General features: G+C 42.2%; 1 protein-coding gene across 2 annotated transcripts; it reads left to right on the top strand.

The window, feature by feature from the left end:
* Nucleotides 1-1,324: 1,324 nt before the first annotated feature.
* tnfaip6 (tumor necrosis factor, alpha-induced protein 6) lies at nucleotides 1,325-17,682 on the top strand. 2 transcript variants are annotated; one of them, XR_015105986.1, is made up of 6 exons: nucleotides 1,325-1,496; nucleotides 2,077-2,214; nucleotides 2,972-3,133; nucleotides 12,785-13,072; nucleotides 16,977-17,017; nucleotides 17,114-17,175. XR_015105986.1 is itself a non-coding variant. In XM_086144530.1 (6 exons), exons 1-6 carry the CDS (start codon nucleotides 1,391-1,393, stop codon nucleotides 17,227-17,229), a joined length of 792 nt encoding a protein of 263 aa, XP_086000656.1. In that variant the 5' UTR covers nucleotides 1,327-1,390; the 3' UTR covers nucleotides 17,230-17,682. The 2 variants fall into 2 exon arrangements, 1 of the variants encoding a protein (XP_086000656.1); XM_086144530.1 differs by having other exon boundaries at nucleotides 1,327-1,496; nucleotides 12,785-13,013; nucleotides 17,114-17,682.
* The last annotated feature ends 3,269 nt before the right edge of the window (nucleotides 17,683-20,951 follow it).

The following is a 20,951-nucleotide window of genomic DNA, read 5'->3' as shown; positions in this document are numbered from 1 at the left end:
GTTCTGACTGTGGCCATCCCTGAGAGCAGCCTGGTGCAGGGAAAAGCTTTGACAAAGTAATTTAGGTGAATATGGTCGATATCAGCATTTGAAGACTATAGGCCAATGTGTACACACTGCCAAGGAACTTCAGGGCACATCGCTTGTTTGACCTTTTGTTGGCCTGTGATTAAGGTCTTAATTTGAATTGTCGTATTAATTGTTTTTCTGATATAGAAGTAACCTGTGAGCCTGTTATGCAACCAACAATCAGAGTGATAGAATCCAAAGTGCAATCTTTTTTCCTGTTTTTTAAATCTGATTTTAAGTTTTGAATAAATTCTTGCGTTCAACCCCCCACGCTTATGCTGTAATATGGTGAAGTTAGTTTTAAGTTGGATATTCTTTATGCGCTTACTTGGCTCCAGGTGCTATTCTTTCTTCCTTTCTTTCTTTCTTTCTTTCTTTCTTTCTTTCTTTCTTTCTTTCTTTCGATTTTCACCCAATCTCAGCAGGAGACTGAGGCTCACTGTCCCCACTCTGTAAAACTCCACACCATACCAGACTGCTACTGCAACTATAATAAAAAGAAATATAATATTGCAAAGAAAGACAGAACTTGAGCCAAAACTGAAAGATTTGTAATTGGGAAGAAAAGAGTTTTGACTTATTCTTAACTCTTGGAGTGCAGGAGACCACATGGGGGCCACAGCTGTTGCTCATCAAACTCAAGTGGCTTTCAGTGAAACTGTCCGGTAAAAGATGGTTCTAGAATTGAGGGTACAGGAAGCCCACTGCCTTATACAGTTTGGTCATTGTGTGTCATCACTCATAAGCACTAAGCAGTGCATTCACAAATCATCAGGATTTGCTCTGGAAGGGAGAAACTCACCTTTATCACATTCTCTCATCAATTGAGATCAAATGGGGGACAATTTATAATCACTTAATTACTGACATGTGTGATAAACATGGGAATTTCATGCAGTGCCGTCAAAAAGTACCCCAGGGACAGGACACTTCAAAGCTGTGACACCAAGGAAGACAAGATATAGAAGAAGGTTTTAACAGAGGAAGAGAAATAACAGAAAATGTAACCAAATTCGACTGAATCGTGAAATTAACACTCCAAGTCCACAGTGATAGAGAATGGGTTCCGTGTAATAACAACTAAAATATTTTTTTAAAAGTGCCGGTTTATTGACGGTCCCTAAATCCAACCCCACTGGTAGGGAGCGGGTATTGCAGTCTGAGGGGGGAGGAGGCGCGGCGAGAGCGTGTCTGACGTAGTTCCCGACTTGAAACTGGCTTCACCTCCACCCCGGTGAGGCAGCAGGAGGGATGTGGAGTATAAAGCTGGGGGGCTGGAACATCTGGAGGAGAAGCAGCAGCAGCAGTGCACGGCTGCAGGATGCGCGCCCTCCAGTTCGCCCTCCTCTGCGCCCTCGGCTTCCTGCTCACAGAAACGCAGGCATGGGGCTACAAAGACGGGATATTTCACAACTCCATATGGCTGGGTAAGGAACGGGGTTCTGTTGTCGGAAGAGAGATGGCATCGGCTGTGCTCTTATTCGGGTTTTCTTCATCTTGAAGGCCTATTTTTGCAAGAGTTGTGGAGAACGCTTTTATGATAGTGTGATCACTCTTTTATTAATGCCACCATAATTACCTTAAAATGTACTTTAATTCAATTACATCATTGCGTATAATTATTTATACTTGTATTTTTATTGCCTTTTAGAGCAACATGTCACAATACCCTGGTATTAGTGGAGGGTGACGGGTTAGTAGCTCCTTCACTAACAGCCTCACTTTTTCTCACTGGCTGGGTGCAGCATGTTCTAACAAAAAAAAAAAAAAGCTAACATTGAAAAGAAATGTAATTATATCATTGTTGGGGGCCTGAAGTGAGCAAGGACGCACTTTACTGCTGCATGTTTTCATTTCAAGATGGATGATATTTCATGCTTCTTTAGATGTTGGTTATGAGTCCAACACATTTATTCCTCTCATCCTTTTTCCTCTTTGCAGACCTAGTTCCCTCTTGGCTTTTGATTTTGTTGTCAGTGCCCCTGTTTCTGATGTCTCCCCAAACAGAGCAAGCAGCAGGAGTTTACCATCGGGAGTCACGGAAAGGGAGATACCAGTTGACATATAGAGAGGCTAAGGCCGTGTGCAAGTTTGAGGGAGGAAAGCTGGCAACTTATGAACAGCTGGAGGCGGCTCGGCAGATAGGTATGCAACAACATGCAACACACCTGAACCTGTCGGGCCTTTTCATTTCATCATACCTCTCACTAACATCATTTAGTTTTTGCACGGCTTACAAGATCCTCACTGTTGGACCTTGTTTTGACCATATACTGACAAATAGAATGGAATCCAGCGAGGCTGTCTTACCTCCACTTTCACTCTCCATTTGACCTCGATATCCCTTTTACACATTCAAGGAAAGGTCTGTGGCATTAGATCCGAGAGATGTCTCTTGGAATGCTTTCACCTTATGGGGAAATAGGTTAACATGCTCAGAGGGTAAAGGTCATCATGAGGCAGGAAGAGAGAGAAAGACATCCAGCCTGGATGTTTCTCTGACTCTGCTCTGGATTTTAGATACTCTGAAGTTTTATTCTGAAGAGCTGCTAACACCCTGTTGGATGGCTCATGTCACTGTTTCCACAGTACTAAGATTGAATCCAGCCTCTCGGCCTGGAATTACAACCCCCCCATGAGTGGTTGCTGCTGAGTTTCTTCACGGCAGCTTACTTTTTATGTGGGCTCTTCTGGCTGTAGTCTGCAAGTCATAAGTAACCCCCTGTGTCTACAAATAACAAAAACAAAAAAAAAAATCAAGCCACAAAGTCATTGTATAATGCTTGTGTAATAACCATGAGTTTGTCTTTCAACTTTAACAAAAGCAGGCTGAAGCTGGCAGCATGCAAGAACTCCTCTGCTATCCAGAGGAGGTTAACATCAATTTTCCTGTCTCGCTTAGGGTTCCATGTGTGTTCAGCTGGATGGTTTGACAAAGGCCGTGTCGGTTACCCCATTGTCAAACCTGGTCCAAACTGTGGCTTTGGAAAAGTCGGCATTGTGGACTATGGATACAGACTAAACAAAAGCGAGAGATGGGACGTGTACTGCTACAACCCCACCTGTGAGTATCTGTGTTGCTCTCAGAGGCTGAGCTCAACTTTACAATGGGTTTCAGTTTTGGAGCTCAGCTTGCTGCTACTTTACCCTTTCACTTCATATGTTGCCACACACTAAGCATGAGCTCTAGCTGCAGTGGATGAAAAAAGTTGTTCGTCTGTTGTGTCAAAAAACCCTATGGGAAAATATTGGCTATAATAGTATGTTTTTTGCTGAAAATCAAAATTGGATGAACCATGAGCAATAGGCTACTTTCCACCAGCGCCAGGGGAGCAATTAGGGGTTCAGTGTCTTGCCCAACAACTTTGGGACACTTGAGGAGGAGGCGGGAATCAAACCAGGAATGTTCAGTTCCAAAGACGAGTGCTCTACCTCCTTCCCAAGTAGCAGAAGATGGATGGATGGATGGATGGATGGCTGGATGAATGGATTTAAGAATATATAGTATTTGGTTTTGTTATTCTGTCATGAGTGTCAAGAAGAGTGGAAAGGGAAGCCCAGATATTAAGAGTAGTCATATAGTTTCAAGCTCTACAGACTCCCTCTAGAAGTTGTCATCACCCACCCCCTCACAAAATACATGAGAAGATATGGAGAACTAAATCACTGTGTAATGAGACCACAGGCCTTTTTTTGTCTGGAGCCAAAGCCACAATCTCAGTTCCACCCCGTGAGTTATCACAGTCACACCAAGAAAAACCTGCCTGGTTTGAAGCAGTGTGGAAAGGGAAGAAATAACTATACTACAGAATCACTAAGTAAGTGATTGCCTTTTTTTCATTAAGCTTTCGGGTTAATTCAGCTGAATCCTTTTCATTGTAAATCTTTCAGAATAAAACACCTATATCGCTTTTGAGCTAGACTTAGAGACGTAGAATCACTTTACCCTTAATGTATTATATATATATATATATATATATATATATATTTCCCAATAATTCTGTGTATATTCTTTTCCTTCTGTTTTTTACTTGTGAAGCGTCTTTGAGTGTCATGAAAAGCGCTATAAAAATCCCATATATTATTATTATTATTATATCTTTAAGCCGGTCATGCATCTGCCAACTTGTGGTAACATAGATTGTATAGTCTGGATTAAGTATATAGCGTACACACACACACACACACACACACACAGGAAAATTGAAGCTGCCTAATCATTCATCAGAATTCTTTTTGTATTTTATTGTTTGTATTACTTTTCTACTGCAATCCATTCAATACAACATAATGTAATTTGTGTTCAAACGGATGTAGAGGACGAAGAGGACCTGTGGTACACACACACTCACACAATAAACCAAACCAAAAACAAACAAACAAAAAAAAAAACATACACATATGCTCAAACAAGCACTTAAGTAAAGCCCACATTACTGGAGTTATGTTTATAAATGCAGCCTCAGGGCGGCACTGGGCGGTGCCCCCCTGAGCCTGCCTTGTGGGGGGGAGGCAGTGTCTCCCTGAGCCAGTCCCAAGCCCAGATAAATGCAGAGGTTGCGTCAGGAATGCATCCGGCATAAAACTTTTGCCAAACCAAACATGTGAGTCAACCATAGCCATATCATACCGGATCGGTCGAGGATCGGGTTGACAACAACCGCCATAGGTACTGATGACCTACAGGGTACCAGTGGAAATTGGGTTACTGCCGGTCGAAGAACAAGAACAAGAAGAAGAGGAGGAGGATGTGTACGGAAGCAGAGAGAGAGGAGGATGGAGAGACCCTGGGACTGAGAGAAGGGACTTTGAATATCGGGACTATGACAGGAAAAGGTAGAGTTGGTCGACATGATGCAGAGACAGAAGGTGGATATACTGTGTGTCCAGGAGACTAGGTGGGAAGGTAGTAAAGCTAGAAGCTTAGGAGCAGGCTTTAAGTTGTACTATTATGGTACTGACAAGAAGAGAAATGGAGAAGGAGTTATGTTGGAGGAAGAGTTTGTTGGGAACGTTCTAAAGGTGAAAAGAATGTCAAATAGATATGGAGTCTGAAACTGGAAATTGAAGGTGTGATGCTCGATGTTATTAGTGGCTATTCCCAGCATGTGGGATGTGAATTTAAGGAGAGGGAGAAGTTCTGGATTGAGTTAGATGAAGTGATGCAGAATTGCCCCAGAAATTAGAGAGTGGTAATTGGTGCAGACTTCAATGGACATGTTGGTGAACACAAGAATAGCCTTGCGGTGATGGGCAGATTTGGAATACAGGATAGGAATGCAGAGGGACAGATGGTGGTAGATTTTTCAGGATGGAAAAGGATGGAAATAGCTGTAGTGAACATCTTTTTCCTAGAAAAAACAGGAAAATAGGATAACTTATAAGAGCGGCGGTAGGAGCACCAAGGTAGACTACATCTTGTATAGACAAGGTAACCTGAAAGAGATCAGTGACTGCGGAGTAGTTGCAGGTGAGAGTGTGGCAAGATAGCATAGGGTGGTGGTTTGTAGGATGACTCTGGTGACAAGGAAGATAAAGAGGACACAGGCAGAGCAGAGGACAAAGTGGTGGAAGCTGAAAAGGGAGGAGTGTTGTATGGTTTTCAGGGAGGACTTGAGAAAGGGTCTGGGTGGTCATGGTGAGCTTCCAGATGATTGGACAACTACAGCTAGTGTCATCAGGGAGACAGGTAGAAGAGTACTTGGTCTGTCATCTGGAAGGAAAGTAGATGAGGAGACTTGGTGGTGGAATGAGGAAGTGCAGGAGTATATACAGAGAAAGCGGTATGCAAAGAAGAAGTGGGACACTGAGAGGACTGAAGACAACAGAAAGAAGTACAGGGAAATACAAAGTAAGGTAGAGATAGAGGTAGCAAAGGCAAAACAAAGGGTGTATGATGACCTGTATGCTCAGTTGGACAGTAAGGAGGAAGAGAATGATCTATACAGGTTGGCGAAACAGAGAGAAAAAAGATGGAAAGGTTGTACAACAGGTCTGGATGATTAAGTGAGGAAGTGAGTGAAGTGAGGAAGGCATTGAAGAGGATAAAGAGTGGGAAGGCAGTTGGTCCTGTCGGTATATCTGTGGAGGTGTGGAAGTGTCTAGGTGAGGCAGCGATAGAGTTTTTTTATTAGATTATTCAACAGGATCTTAGAGAGTGAGAAGATGCCTGAAGAATGGAGACGAAGTGTGATGGTGCCTATTTTTAAGAGTAAAGGGCGTGTGCAGAATTGCGGCAACTATAGAGGGATAAAGTTGATGAGCCATACAATGAAATTATGGGAAAGAGTAGTGGAAACTAGACTGAGAGCAGAAATCAGCATTTGTGAACAGCAGTATGGCTTTATGCCTAGAAAGAGTACTACAGATGCAGTATTTGCGTTGAGAATGCTAATAGAAAAGTACAGAGAAGGCCAGAGGGAGCTGCATTGTGTTTTTGTAGACCTAGAAAAGGCATATGACATGGTGCCAAGAGAGGAGCTCTGGCATTGTATGAGGAAGTCTGGAGTGGCAGAGAAGTATGTTAGACTAGTGCAGGACATGTATGCTAGCTGTGAGACACTGGTACGGTGTGCTGTGGGGGTAACAGAGAAGTTCAAGGTGAGGTGGGACTCCATCAGGGATCAGCTCTGAGCCCCTTCTTGTTTGCAATGGTGATAAACAGGCTGACAGATGAGGTTAGATAGGAATCTCAATGGACCTTGATGTTTGCAGATGACATTGTGATCTGTTGTGAGAGCAGAAAACAGGTAGAGGAACATCTAGAGAGGTGAAGGTATGGTCTGGAAAGGAGAAGGAATGTAAGTTAGCAGCAGCAAGACAGAATATATGTTTGTGAATGAGGGGAACTCGGGTGGAACGTTGAGGCCACAGGGAATGGAGATCAAGTAGCTGGAGGATTTCAGGCACTCAGGGTCAACAGTCCAGAGCAACAAAGAGTGTGGAAAAAAGGTGAAGTGACGGGTTCAAGCAGGTTGGAATGGGTGGGAAAAAGTGTTTTCTTCGGCGTTCTATGTGATAGAAGACTATCGGCCAGAATAAAAGGAAAGGTGTACAAGAAAGTGGTGAGATCAGCGAGGCTGTATGATCTAGAAACTGTTACAGTGACGAAAAGACAGGAGGCAGAACTAGAGGTTGCAGAGATGAAGATGTTGAGGTTCTCTTTGGGAGTGACCAAGATGGAAAGGATCAGGAATGAGTCTATCAGCGGAACAGCACATGTTAGATGTTTTAGAGAGAAGGTCAGAGAAGCCAGACCGAGATGGTTTGGTCATATACAAAGGAGGAATAGAGAATATATTGGCTGATGGATACTGGAATTGGAGCAGCTAGGCAAGAGGTCTTGAGGAAGACCAAAGAGAAGATTTATGAACGTAGTGAGAGAGGATATGAAGGTAGTTGGTATTAGTAAGGAGGATACAGAGAATAGGGTTAGATGGAGAAAGTTGACTCGCTATGGCAACTCCTAAAGGGAAAAGTCAAAAGAAGAAGAAAAAGACTGGAGATATGTTTATTAGATTATAAACTCCCTCGTTATAGACAATTAAAATTATATATGCGTATATATTGTCTTATATTATAGTAACCTGAACACTGCTCCGGTCAATGCACGGATTGACAGGTTGAGACAACGTGTGATAATTCAGTCATGCTGAAAGCCTGCAAAGCTGTACACTTGAGGGGTTGTTCGCTATGGTTGCATTATGAGTTGTTAAATCCAATGATAACACAAAACGTTGTGATTACATCAGAAATCATGTTTTTAGGCAGAATAAACTTGCAGCTGCACTGTGTTTCATTACAGTCAGACACTCTGGAGATCCAGGGCCATTAGTTTCGGGACTCTCCAAATACCTCTGGTGAAATTAAAGAAAATGTTTGTGAAGCTTTGAAAAGATGATACAGATATTGTGGTATTCAGCTCCTGGTCTCTTCAGTAGGGATGTGAAGGGTGACCAATAGTGGAGATTAGTAAAAAAAAGAATGAATTCCCCTTACCATTTATCAAAACACAGGTGCTGTATTTTAAAATGACTTTCATAATTAATACCTCGACAATTTCTTTAGCAATTAAATACTGGGTGGTTTGTCCTGAAAGATAATGAAATATTTGACAAATTGTGATTGTAGGAAAAGGGTTTGATGGTACGCCAATAAAACCTGCACACTAGAGACCCCTGATTCAATGAAAAATGTTTTATTTTCACAAGTCTGAAATATATTTAGAGTTATCCTTGTCAGCCACGCACAGCCAGCATACTTCTCAAAAAAATGCAAATATTAGCCGGTCGATCCAAAGAATGTAATGATTCACTTATTCTGGTACTATACACACTAGCTTCCAGGGAGGGAACACGAACAGTTTCATTTAGAAAATGAAACATAAAACATCTCTAGAAACAACCCACAATTGAATGTTGGGTGTTGTGTTTAAATTGAGAATTTTTCTTGAGAGCACTACACGGCCATTTCCGAAACCCTGTTGCAGCATTGTCTTTGTCCGAAACCCTCATTCATCCCCAGTTTTCGTATCTTGCTCATTCTTGTAACAGATTACCAAAGGCAAACAAAGCCTCCTGCAAAGATTTTTGTCTTAGTTTCATAATTGAATCGTAATAGTGTTCATATGCTCATTCGCTGAAAGACACACATGCGCTGATTCCTTGACGTGCTTGATTTCATTTTGATTGCTATGGCTTTGCACCTCCCTCCCTTGCCTTGCGAAAGTCGATAATATTGTTTCAAATTTTGTTCTTTGGGTTAATCTATCTTCATTTTTTTTTTTTTTTTGTCAGGATCTGATGAAAATAGTATTTTACACTGATTTGTGTCATTTGCTTTTCCTACCGGTAGTTGGTGCCTAAAGGTGGATCAGTGAGGACAAACGGAAGTGAAATGAAATATAAGAGTAGATGTCAATCCAGACATAAGTCAGAGAGTGCCGTTGTAAAATCACAGAGAACATGAGGGCTTTGTGGTGGATTTCTTGAGCCCTTCATTATCATATTTGGCTTTTCAGACTGCTCCCAGAGAACTTCTCATTACTGGTATTGTACTTGAGGTCTGGAGGCTTGAAGTGAAATAGAAAAATATACATCTGATTCCAACTTCCAGTCTGTTCAACGAGAGCCTGAAGACAATAAAATAGGACATTCTGGCCAGAAAGTAAGAAATGTATTTAAAAGAATTGAATCACTAATCTTCAATGGAGCCAATCACATTTATCTAAGATGTTTGTCATAGTTAAGATTTTTTTGTCAATTTCCTATGTACTATACAACCTATTTAGCCCCTGCAACCTCTAACACTCAATTTATTACCAGTCGGTATCATTTGAGTCTCTAAGGGTTCAGCGGGAAAGCCATAAAACGCACAAGCGTTCTCCGTGAACAGGATATCTATGCTGCACATTAGATAAAATCCAAGCTGAACTGTAAATAAAATAAATGTGTGTAATTTATTTACAGTTCAGCTTTGCTGTGCGCGACTTAGCGGTAACATTGCACCCAAGTCTGTGCTAATTCTGCCTTGGTCACCAGTTGCATCATCTAAAGGTGCCCAAAATGACTCCTCCACAGATATCGTCATACATAGAAATTGCATATCAACGTCTTCTTCCTCCTCTCCTTTCAGCTTTTCCCTTCAGGGGAACCTTCTCCATCTATCCCTATTCTTTGTATCCCCCTCTCTCACACCAACTACCTTCATAACCTCTCTCACTACATCTATAAATCTTCTCTTTGATCTGCTTCGAGACCTCCTGTCAGGAAGCATCCGTCTACCAATGTATTCACTATCCCTCCTTTGTACATGACCGAACCATCTCAGTCTGGCTTCTCTGACCTTCTCTCCAAAACATCTAACATGAGCCCTCCCTCTGATTGACTCATTCCTGATCCTATCCATCTTGGTCACTCCCAAAGAGAACCTCAACATCTTCATCTCTGCAACCTCTAGTTCTCCCTCCTGTCTTTTCGTCACTGTAACAGTTTCTAGATCATCCAGCCTCGCTGGTCTCACCACTTTCTTGTACACCTTTCCTTTTATTCTGGCCGATAGTCTTCTATCACATAGTACGCCTGACACTTTTCCCCACCCATTCCAACCTGCTTGAACCCGTTTTCACCTTTTTTCCACACTCTTTGTTGCTCTGGACTGTTGACCCCAAGTACCTGAAATCCTCCAACTTCTTGATCTCCATTCCCTATAGCCTCACCGTTCCGCCCGAGTTCCTCTCATTCACACACACATATACTTTGTCTTGCTGCGACTAACTTTCATTCCTCTCTTTTCCAGCACATACTGCCATACTGCTGTTCACAAATGCTGACTTTTGCTCTCAGCCTAGTTTGCACTACTCTTTCCCATAACTTCATTGTATGGCTTATCCACTTTATCCCTCTAAAAATGGGCACCATCACACTTCATTTCCATTCTTCAGGCATCTTCTTACTCTCTAAGATCCTGTTGAGTAATCTAATAAAAAACTCTACCGCTGCCTCTCCTAGACACTTCAACACATCCACAGGTATATCATCAGGACCAACAGCCTTCCCACTTGTCATCCTCCTCAATGCCTTCCTCACTTCATTTTTACTTATCTCTACTACTTATTGGTCTACGATAGTCATCTCTTCTACCCTAAACATTCTATTGGATAAGCAGTGAAACATCTTCAACATTGCAATACAAGAGAAAAAAATATATCTTCATCTTCCTCAAATGCAGTAGAGAACAGCATATTACTGCCCTCTGCTGTTTTTAATTTGGACATTTTTCAACTTAGAGAGGAAGTGCTGGAGGCAGGCTACTCATATCGATCTTTGACAACTTAGAGAGGAAGTGCTGGAGGCAGGCTACTCATATCGAAGACTCTGATAGCTGATTGGCTCGCCCAGGGGTGTGCACTGTGATACTGTACAGTTGGAAACCAATCAGTCTTTAAAGCGGCTTAAGGAAGATGCAATATTTCTCATTAACTTTTACTGAATATAACACAAGATAATATATTGAGGTCAAAGTAGTCAAAAATAAAAATTAGTAATTTGACCACAACAGTAACAAATGGCAACAGTGGAACTGAAGCCTGCCTTTACAAGTGAATCTTGATGATGACGCCAGAGCTGCAAAACTGAGAGATATTATTGTCACAAATTAATTTTTGATGCAACACTTGAGTCTGTTTACAGCCAATCTGTATGATTGATTTATAGACCCTTCACAAATAAATAAGAAATAAAACCAAGATAGTAATATAGTAAGATACAATCCAAACAACACCTGAACCTAACTCAACTCATGGTTGCACCAAAACTCATGTGGTAGAATAGAATAGAATAGAATAGAATGTGCTGTGGTGTTTCAGGCGATGAACGATGGCGGAGGCGTTAGAGGAATTTGAATGTTCATTGAAACACCAACAAATAACACTGAAACTTGAACGTCCGGGACAGTCTATATATACCTGGCTTAACCACGCCCCTCAAACTCTAGTCCCGTGGGGTGAGAGACCACACCCCTTTGTGTTCGCCACAGTGCCTTTAATTCTCCCACAATGGGGACAGTATAGAAATTCAAGTCCAGATTGCCACAACAAGACGATTTCAACAAGAATTCACCATTCACTACAAACATGTAGCCGCACAATTTGGGATGACCACCCTTCGAGTTGTGCGAGAGTTAGAAAAGACAGCCAGGAGACTCGTAGACCCCAAGAACCACCTGCACTTCAACCTACGATGTAGACAACAGAAGATCACCCCAAACAGCCTATGCCTACTTTCCTCCATTAAGGGACATAGAGTACAAGACATCCTTCAGAGAATCCAACGACAGCTTCTAAATGAAAGGGTAAGATAGATTCACTTCGTGATAGATGTCCTAGAAACTAAACTCACACAGATAAGGAAAGAAACAACATCACTTATTCCAGGTTTGGTTATAGAGGAAGTTAACACATGTGTAGAAAAGTGTCAAGTCAACATTGGCAAGGACAGACAGAGACGGAAATTCTGCTCCCTCCAGAATAAACTAAACAGGATTCATTCCAACACAGCCCTTACATGGAACAGAAACAACAATGCCACTAACAGAGATAACAAGAACTGGGTTAGGAACTTATCCAGCTGTCAACTAAACCCTGACGCAGTGGCCGTCCTGTCTAAGGGTCTAAATTTTGCAGTCACCCCAGATCAGATCCGAGCGGGTCCTCATTACGGCAACTGAAACAGTCATACGCAACAACCATATTTGAATACAGAAACTGAGCAAATCGGACTCAAGGTCTTAGCAGCACTCTCCAGTGCTAAACCACCCCTGTCCAATATGCCACCTGAAAACGGTGCTCTCCTCACTCCAGAAGGACGAGAGCATTACCATCCTCCAAGCTGAAAAGATAGATGCACTGTAGTTCTGGATAAAAAGGACTACCAAGCCAACATAGACAGTCACCTCTGGAATACAACAACGTGTGAAACCCTGAAATGGGTTTCCTGACCAACGCATACAAGAAGAAAGTGGTCAGCTGTCTATAGCATCTAGAAAAGAATGTGGCCAACCAATGAACAACCTATATTAAAACTGATTAAAGCCCCAGAATTTAAAAAGAACTAAAGGTTTAACTGAAGATCAACACTGAAATCAACACTGAAACTGTGTTTTATACCAGTCTATAATATCATTTGTTCAAAATGAGCAGTGCTTATATTTCTTTCAGCCAAGGAGTGTGGTGGCGTCCTGACAGATCAGCAGAGGATCATCCAGTCTCCTGGCTTCCCTGAGGAGTATCAGGATGAACAAATATGCTACTGGCACATTCGTGTACGTCTGGGTCAAAAAATCCACCTGCACTTCCTGCAATTTGACGTGGAGGAAGACACGTCGTGTTTGGCAGATTACCTGGAGGTGTATGACAGCTACGATGATGTCTCTGGCTTTTTTGGGAGGTGAGGCACCCTAAAGTGGAAGTAAGGTGCTCTGCAGGACCTGGGAATCTTTTTAGAAGTTAAGTGTTTTCAGCATAAACCACAGTTTACATTTCTTTCCAGGGTCTTTCGTGACAAAGTGTAAAAAATGATCACAAACATAGAAAGTGAAATTCTTAACTGTTGTGCACCAATTTAAGTGCTTAATTACACAAAGATGTGTACTGTGTAGAAGTGTTTGAACAACAAATGCGAATTATTAAATAACTGCTCATATTTTCCCAGAAATGCAACAAATTTTCTCTAAATTTCTATTAAAACTCCTGGCAAACTTATTGACCTAATAATTATGAACACACAGTAATCCATAATATCTATATGCATGTCCCTTTTTCCCAGCTCATAATGTTGAGCTAATTTTATATTAAGCCTAATAATATTTAGCAGAGTATAATCCAGTCTCGGGGCAGCACGGACCGGTGTCTCCCCAAGCCAGCCTCGAGGGGGCATGGGCCAGTGTCTCCCTGAGCCAGTCCCAAGCCCGTATAAATGCAGAGGGTTGTGTCAGGAAGGAAACCTAGGGTGAAACTTTTGCCAAACCAAACAATGCGAATCAAACATAATAACCAGATCATACCGAATCGATCGAGGCCTGGGTTGACAACGGCCGCCATTGGTACCGATGACCTACAGGGAACCAAAGGAAACTGGGTGACTGTCAAAGAAGGAGATGAGGAGGCTTGTTCGGAAGCAGAGAGAGAAGAGGGAAGGCAAGAGTCTGGGACAGAAAGTAGGGACTTTGAATATTGGAACTATGACAGGAATAGGTAGAGAGTTGGTCAACATGATACAGAGAACGAAGGTGGATATTCTGTGTGTCCAGGATACCAGGTGGAAAGGTAGTAAGGCTAGAAGCTTAGGAGCAGGCCTTAAGTTGTACTGTCATGGTGCTGTCAAGAAGAGGAATGGATTAGGAGTTATCTTGAAGGGGGAGTTTGTTAGGAGCGTCTGGTGAAAAGAATGTCTGAAATGAGTCTGAAACTGGAAATTGAAGGTGTGATGCTCAATGTTGTTAGTGGTTATGCCCCACAGGTAGGATGTGAGTTTGAGGAGAAGGAGAAATTCTGGAATGAGCTAGATGAAGAGATGCAGAGTATCCCCAGCGATGAGAGAGTGGAAATTGGTGCAGACTTCAGTGGGCATGTTGGTGCAGGGAATATAGGGCATGAAGAAAGGATGGGCAGATTTGGTATACAGGATAGGAACGCAGAGGGACAGATGGTGGTAGATTTTGCAAAAAAGATGGAAATGGCTGTAGTGAACACCTTTTTCCAGAAAAGACAGGAAAATAGGGTAACTTCTAAGAGCGGAGGTCGGAGCACGCAGGTACATTACATCTTGTATAGATGAGGTAACCTTAAAGAGATCAGTGACTGCAGAGTAGTTGCACATGAGAGTGTGGCCAGATAGCATAGGATGGTGGTTTGTAAGATGACTCTGGTGACAAGGAAGACCAAGAGGACACAGGCAGAGCAGAGGACAAAGTGGTGGAAGCTGTAAAGGGAGGAGTGATGTTTGGCTTTCAGGGTGGAATTGAAAAAGGCTCAAGGTGGTCAGGGAGAGCTCCCAAATGACTGGACAACTACAACTAGTGTTATCAGGGAAACAGGTAGAAGAGTACTTGATGTGTCGTCTGGAAGGAACGTAGATAAGGAGACTTGGTGGTGGAATGAGGAAGTGCAGGAGTATATACAGAGAAAGCGGTATGCAAAGAAGTGGGACACTGAGAGGACTGAAGACAACAGACAGAAGTACAGGGAAATACAAAGTAAGGTAGAGATAGAGGTAGCAAAGGCAAAACAAAGGGTGTATGATGACCTGTACGCTCAGTTGGACAGTAAGGAGAAAGAGAATGATCTATAGAGGTTGGCGAAACAGAGAGGAAAAAGATGGAAAGGATGTACAACAGGTCCGGATGATTAAGGATAGAGGGGGAAATGCTGGAAGAGCGATGGGACAATGGAAAAAGTACTTCTAAGTGCTGATGAATGTGGAAAAAGAAAGAGCCAAGGATAGAAGAGGTGACACTGCTTATCCAATAGAATGTTCAGGGTAGAAGAGATGACTATTGTAGACCAATAAGTAGTAGAGATAAGACAAAGTGAAGAGAGGAAGGCATTGAAGAGGATGACAAGTGGGAAGGCAGTTGGTCCTGAAGATATACCTCGGGAGGTGTGGAAGTGTCTAGGAGAGGCAGCGGTAGAGTTTTTTATTAGATTGTTCAACTGGATCTTAGAGAGTGAGAAGATGCCTGAAGAATGGAAGTGAAGTGTGATGGTGCCTATTTTTAAGAATAAGGGGGACGTGCAAAATTGCGGCAACTATAGAAGGATAAAATTGATGAGCCATACAATGAAATTATGGGAAAGAGTAGTTGAAACTAGACTGAGAGCAGAAGTCAGCATCTGTGAACAGCAGTATGGCTTTATGCCTAGAAAGAGTACTACAGATGCAGTATTTGCGTTGAGAATGCTAATAGAAAAGTACAGAGAAGGCCAGAGGGAGCTGCATTGTGTTTTTGTAGACCTAGAAAAGGCATATGACAGGGTGCCAAGAGAGGAGCTCTGGTATTGTATGAGGAAGTCTGGAGTGGCAGAGAAGTATGTTAAACTGGTGCAGGACATGTATGCTAGCTGTGAGACAGTGGTACGGTGTTCTGTAGGGGTATCGGGGAAGTTCAAGGTGAGGTGGGACTCCATCAGGGATCAGCTCTGAGCCCCTTCTTGTTCGCAGTGATGACAAACATGCTGACAGATGAGGTTAGACAGGAATCTACATGGACCATGATGTTTGCAGATGACATTGTGATCTGTAGTGAGAGCAGAAAACAGGTAGAGGAAAATCTAGAGAGGTGGAGGTATGCTCTGGAAAGGAGAAGGAATGAAAGTTAGCAGCAGCAAGACAGAATATATGTGTGTGAATGAGAGGAACTCGGGTGGAACGGTGAGGCTATGGTGAGGGAGTGGAGATCTAGAAGTTGGAGGATTTCAGGTACTTGGGGTCAGCAGTCCAGAGCAATGGAGAGTGTGGAAAAAAGGTGAAGAGATAGGTTCAAGCAGGTTGGAATGGGTGGAGAAAAGTGTCAGGGGTACTATGGGATAGAAGACTATTGGCCAGAATAAAAGGAAAGGTGTACAAGAAAGTGGTGAGACCAGCAAACAGTTCCACAGCAAACAGTATGACCTAGAAACAGTTCCAACGACAAAGAGACAGGAGGCAGAGCTTGAGGTCACAGAGATAAAGATGCTGAGGTTCTCTTTGGGAGTGACCAGGATGGATAGGTCTATCAGAGGAACAGCACATGTTTTAGAGAGAAGGTCAGAGAAGCCAGACTGATATTGTTCGGTCCAAAGGAGGTCCGGTACAAAGGAGGGATAGTGAATATATTGGTAGACAGATGCTGGAATTGGAGCTGCCAGGCAGGAGGTCTTGAGGAAGACCAAAGAGAAGATTTATGGAAATAGTGAGAGAGGATATGAAGGTAGTTGGTGTGAGAGAGGAGGATACAGAGAATAGGGTTAGATGGAGAAGGTTTGCTGTGGTGACCCCCGAATGGAAAAGCCCAAAGGAGAAAAAGAAGAATATTTAGTAGAGTATAATCTCCCATTTTTCATAATTTATTTTTGTGGATCGGGAAGTCAACCATTCAGCCATAACTATGTCAAATATGTCAGCACTCGTACACTCTACTTCCAGCACTACTGTATCACCATATCACATTTTATTATCTCCATTATGCTGCTATATAAAAAATTGCTTTTCTTCCAATTTGCAATTCTCCAAACACTAAATACTCCTATGTAAATTACTTTTCTAAAATAGGATACATACATACTTTTTGGTATTGTGTTGGTCTCTTTACTTTTTCAGTCTTGTTGCATTAAGGTGCCATGTGAATATTGCTTTTCAATATGTTTCTTTCAGGTTTTGTGGTGATTATTTACCTGACGATATCATCAGTACAGGTATAAATTCATTTTTTAATGTATTGTGGCATTTAAGGAAAACCATCTTCTTTCCAACTGCACAGTCATGTTTTTTTGCCATGCTTTGCTCCACAGGAAACGTTATGACGCTCAAGTTCCTCTCTGATGCTTCAGTTACTGCTGGAGGCTTCCAGTTCCATTACTATGCTGTGAATGCATCTGTGTTTCCAAATGATTACACTTTTTACTGACACCAACCATTTAATTTACACACTAATGTAAATTCCTTGATCTTTTTGAGTTAGTGTTACAGAAAAAAAAATAGAAAATGCACATGAGTGCCCGGAGTACTTGCAATGGTTTACATATATGTTTTTTAAAAAGTTGATTTTCCCAAATTTTCACACATATTTGCTGTATTTCTTACATATGTTTGGAACATTTTCACATGAATTAAAAGTTTGCTCACATCATTTTGGGACATTTTGCCAGATTCTCCTGTGTCTTTGGAGCGCCTTCATGAATGATTTGTGATAACAGTTGAACACAAGCTTTCACTCATCAAGGTGTTTGAACACATGGGAAATATAGGTTCTTTATGGGGTCATTAAAGAAATAATTGTAGTTAATGAACATATTTGAAATGCTTTTTCTGGTTGTTTTTGACTGTTCTGATGCTCTAGTATACATGACAATTAAACTATACTGACTTTGTATTTATATGTCTTGCATCTTTTTATTATTCAATTTTTAACAGATGTTTGAATTTTATATTCTTCTTCTTTTAAGAATAGACTCTGGCATTTCAGGAATCCAGTAATGATATGATATTTGCACCTTTAATACTGAACTGAAAATAATTAAAATAACTTTTTTCTTACTTTTTTTTAATGTATGTTGCAGCAGACCTAATTAAATGAAAACCATATGTCATATCACATCAAACCATATGGTATGGTATTACATATAGTATAGCAGGAAAATTGTATTAGACTGCTCATTTAGTGTTTTGTGTTTCTTGGGTCTTTCAAAGAGGAGGGAGAGTTTACTATTCAGCCTCTGCTCAAAGTTTTTTTCATGTAGTTAGCGATACTATTCTAGATATAACAAGTGCATATATTCTAACAGGATATGTAACACAGCGGTTTAGGGTAGCTGTAATTAAAGCCCTCCTCAAAAGCTCTTCTCTTGATCCAATGATTTTATCAACCTATTGACCCATACAGTATCTAATCACCGCTGTATAAATACATATACTAATGCACCTGGACACATCCTCAGTGATGTTCTTGGGATCATTGGGTGTTTCGGGTCTTTCAACATCATACACCCTCATCCAGGTGACCCAGCCAGGGCTGATCAGACCCCGGCTTGTGTCCAGTTTGTGTCCAGCTAGCTACCATGACTCCATGGCTCTCTTCTCTTGAGCCACAGCCATCTTGAGGCCCTCTCTGCTGCTTCGGTGGTATTGCGGATGGCTCTCTTCCTATGCTGTCCGACAATGCCCAGACAACCCAGAGCGCTGGCATAGGACCGGGCCGCAAAGCCCCTGCAGCCCACTTCCACTGGAAGGCATTTTGCCCTCCATCCCGCTTGCTGGCACTCACTGACCACTCCTGTGTACTTGGAGAGCTTCCTCTCAAAAGCCTCTTCCAGGCGGTCTTCCCACGGGACGGTCAACTCTAGCATTATCACTTGCTTGGTGGCCTCTGATACAAGGACAATGTCAGGACGGAGGACTTGGTCATGCCTCCATCGGTAGCGCCCTTCTCCTAATGCTGTGGTGCAGCGGCTTAGGACATGTTCTAAGGTGCCTCTCTTAGAACACAATGGCCAGGCTGGCGACTCTGCTAAGCCCCAAGTATGCAGGTTCGATGGACTGGGCAGCACATCACACACTGGCTGAACAAGAAATTTGATGCGATGGGGCTCAGCTTTCCAGATCTCCGTCCAGGTAACTTTCCTCTCTAGCGCATTTTCCCATCTTGTCCAGGCTCCCTGCTGTCTCATGATTTTATCAACCTATTGACCCATACAGTATCTAATCACCCATTTCTCTCTAAGATTATTGAGAGTGCTCACAAATCAATTCGGTAACTTTCTGTATAATAATGGGCTATTTGCAGTTTTCCAGTCAAGCTTTAGAATGCATCATAACACTGAGACAGCCTTCGTCGAAAGTTACAAATGAATTTTTACTTGCTCTTTTAGATCTCTGCACCACATTTAATGTCATTGATCATCAACTCTTATTAAAAAGCTAGAATATTTGATTTGCATTAGGGGAACGGTGATGGATTAGATGGACTACTATCTTTCTATCTATTTCCTATCTATTGACCAATAAAGCTAGATAAAACCAGTGGATTTACTTAACTTATGCCATGGCTTTGATACAGAAAAATCAGGACAACTACCAGTGTTTTGATAAACCATAAGTCATCACTCTGGGGTCTAAACATTGCAGAACACCTTGCCTTATGTTATGGTGTACCATTGTCCTACATCATCACTGTTTGAAACCTGGGATTTATCTTTGACCAGGATTTGTCATTACGCTCACATGAAAAATATAAAAAACAAATTGAAGTTTCTAGCTCTTCCAGACTGGATTATTGTAACTCTCTCTTGTAGGTCTGTCCCAATAATTCGTTTAAGACCCTCCAGCATTTATAACGCAGCTGCATGTTTTCAAACAAGAACTATTTGAGGAATCATATCTCTCAAGTATTTGTGAACAGCAGTATGGCTTCATGCCTTGGAAGAGTACTACGGATGCAGTATTTGCGTTGAGAATGCTAATAGAAAAGTACAGAGAAGGCCAGAGGGAGCTGCATTGTGTTTTTGTAGACCTAGAAAAAGCATATGACAGGGTGCCAAGAGAGGAGCTCTGGTATTGTATGAGGAAGTCTGGAGGGGCAGAGAAGTATGTTAGACTGGTGCAGGACATGTATGCTAGCTGTGAGACACTGGTACGGTGTGCTGTAGGGGTAACGGAGAAGTTCAAGGTGGAGGTGGGACTCCATCAGGGATCAGCTCTGAGCCCCTTCTTGTTCGCAATGGCGATGGATAGGCTGACAGATGAGGTTAGACAGGAATCCCCATGGACCATGATGTTTGCGGATGACATTGTGATCTGTAGTGAGAGCAGACCACAGGTAGAGGAAAATCTAGAGAGGTGGAGGTATGGTCTGGAAAGGAGAGGAATGAAAGTTAGCCGCAGCAAAACAGAATATATGTGTGTGAATGAGGGGAACTCGGGTGGAACGTTGAGGCCACAGGGAATGGAGATCAAGTAGCTGGAGGATTTCAGGCACTCAGGGTCAACAGTCCAGAGCAACAAAGAGTGTGGAAAAAAGGTGAAGTGACGGGTTCAAGCAGGTTGGAATGGGTGGGAAAAAGTGTTTTCTTCGGCGTTCTATGTGATAGAAGACTATCGGCCAGAATAAAAGGAAAGGTGTACAAGAAAGTGGTGAGATCAGCGAGGCTGTATGATCTAGAAACTGTTACAGTGACGAAAAGACAGGAGGCAGAACTAGAGGTTGCAGAGATGAAGATGTTGAGATTCTCTTTGGGAGTGACCAGGATGGATAGGATCAGGAATGAGTCTATCAGAGGAACAGCACATGTTAGATGTTTTGGAGAGAAGGTCAGAGAAGCCAGACTGAGATGGTTCGGTCATGTACAGAGGAGGGATAGAGAATATATTGGTAGACGGATGCTGGAATTGGAGCTGCCAGGCAAGAGATCTCGAGGAAGACCAAAGAGAAGGTTTATGGACGTAGTGAGAGAGGATATGAAGGTAGTTGGTGTGAGAGAGGAGGATACAGAGAATAGGGTTAGATGGAGAAAGTTGACTCGCTGTGGCGACCCCTGAAGGGAAATGCCGAAAGAAGAAGAAGAAGAAGAAGAAGAAGAAGAAGAAGAAGAAGAAGAAGAAGAAGAAGAAGAAGAAGAAGAAGAAGAAGAAGAA

Source organism: Fistularia commersonii, chromosome 4 (assembly GCF_037954325.1).
Source record: "Fistularia commersonii isolate RoL2024-O1a breed Wild chromosome 4, RoL_Fcom_v1.0, whole genome shotgun sequence".
Taxonomy (NCBI): domain Eukaryota; kingdom Metazoa; phylum Chordata; class Actinopteri; order Syngnathiformes; family Fistulariidae; genus Fistularia; species Fistularia commersonii.
Note: the sequence above shows the minus strand (reverse complement) of the source record. Positions and strands in the feature narration are given on the sequence as shown.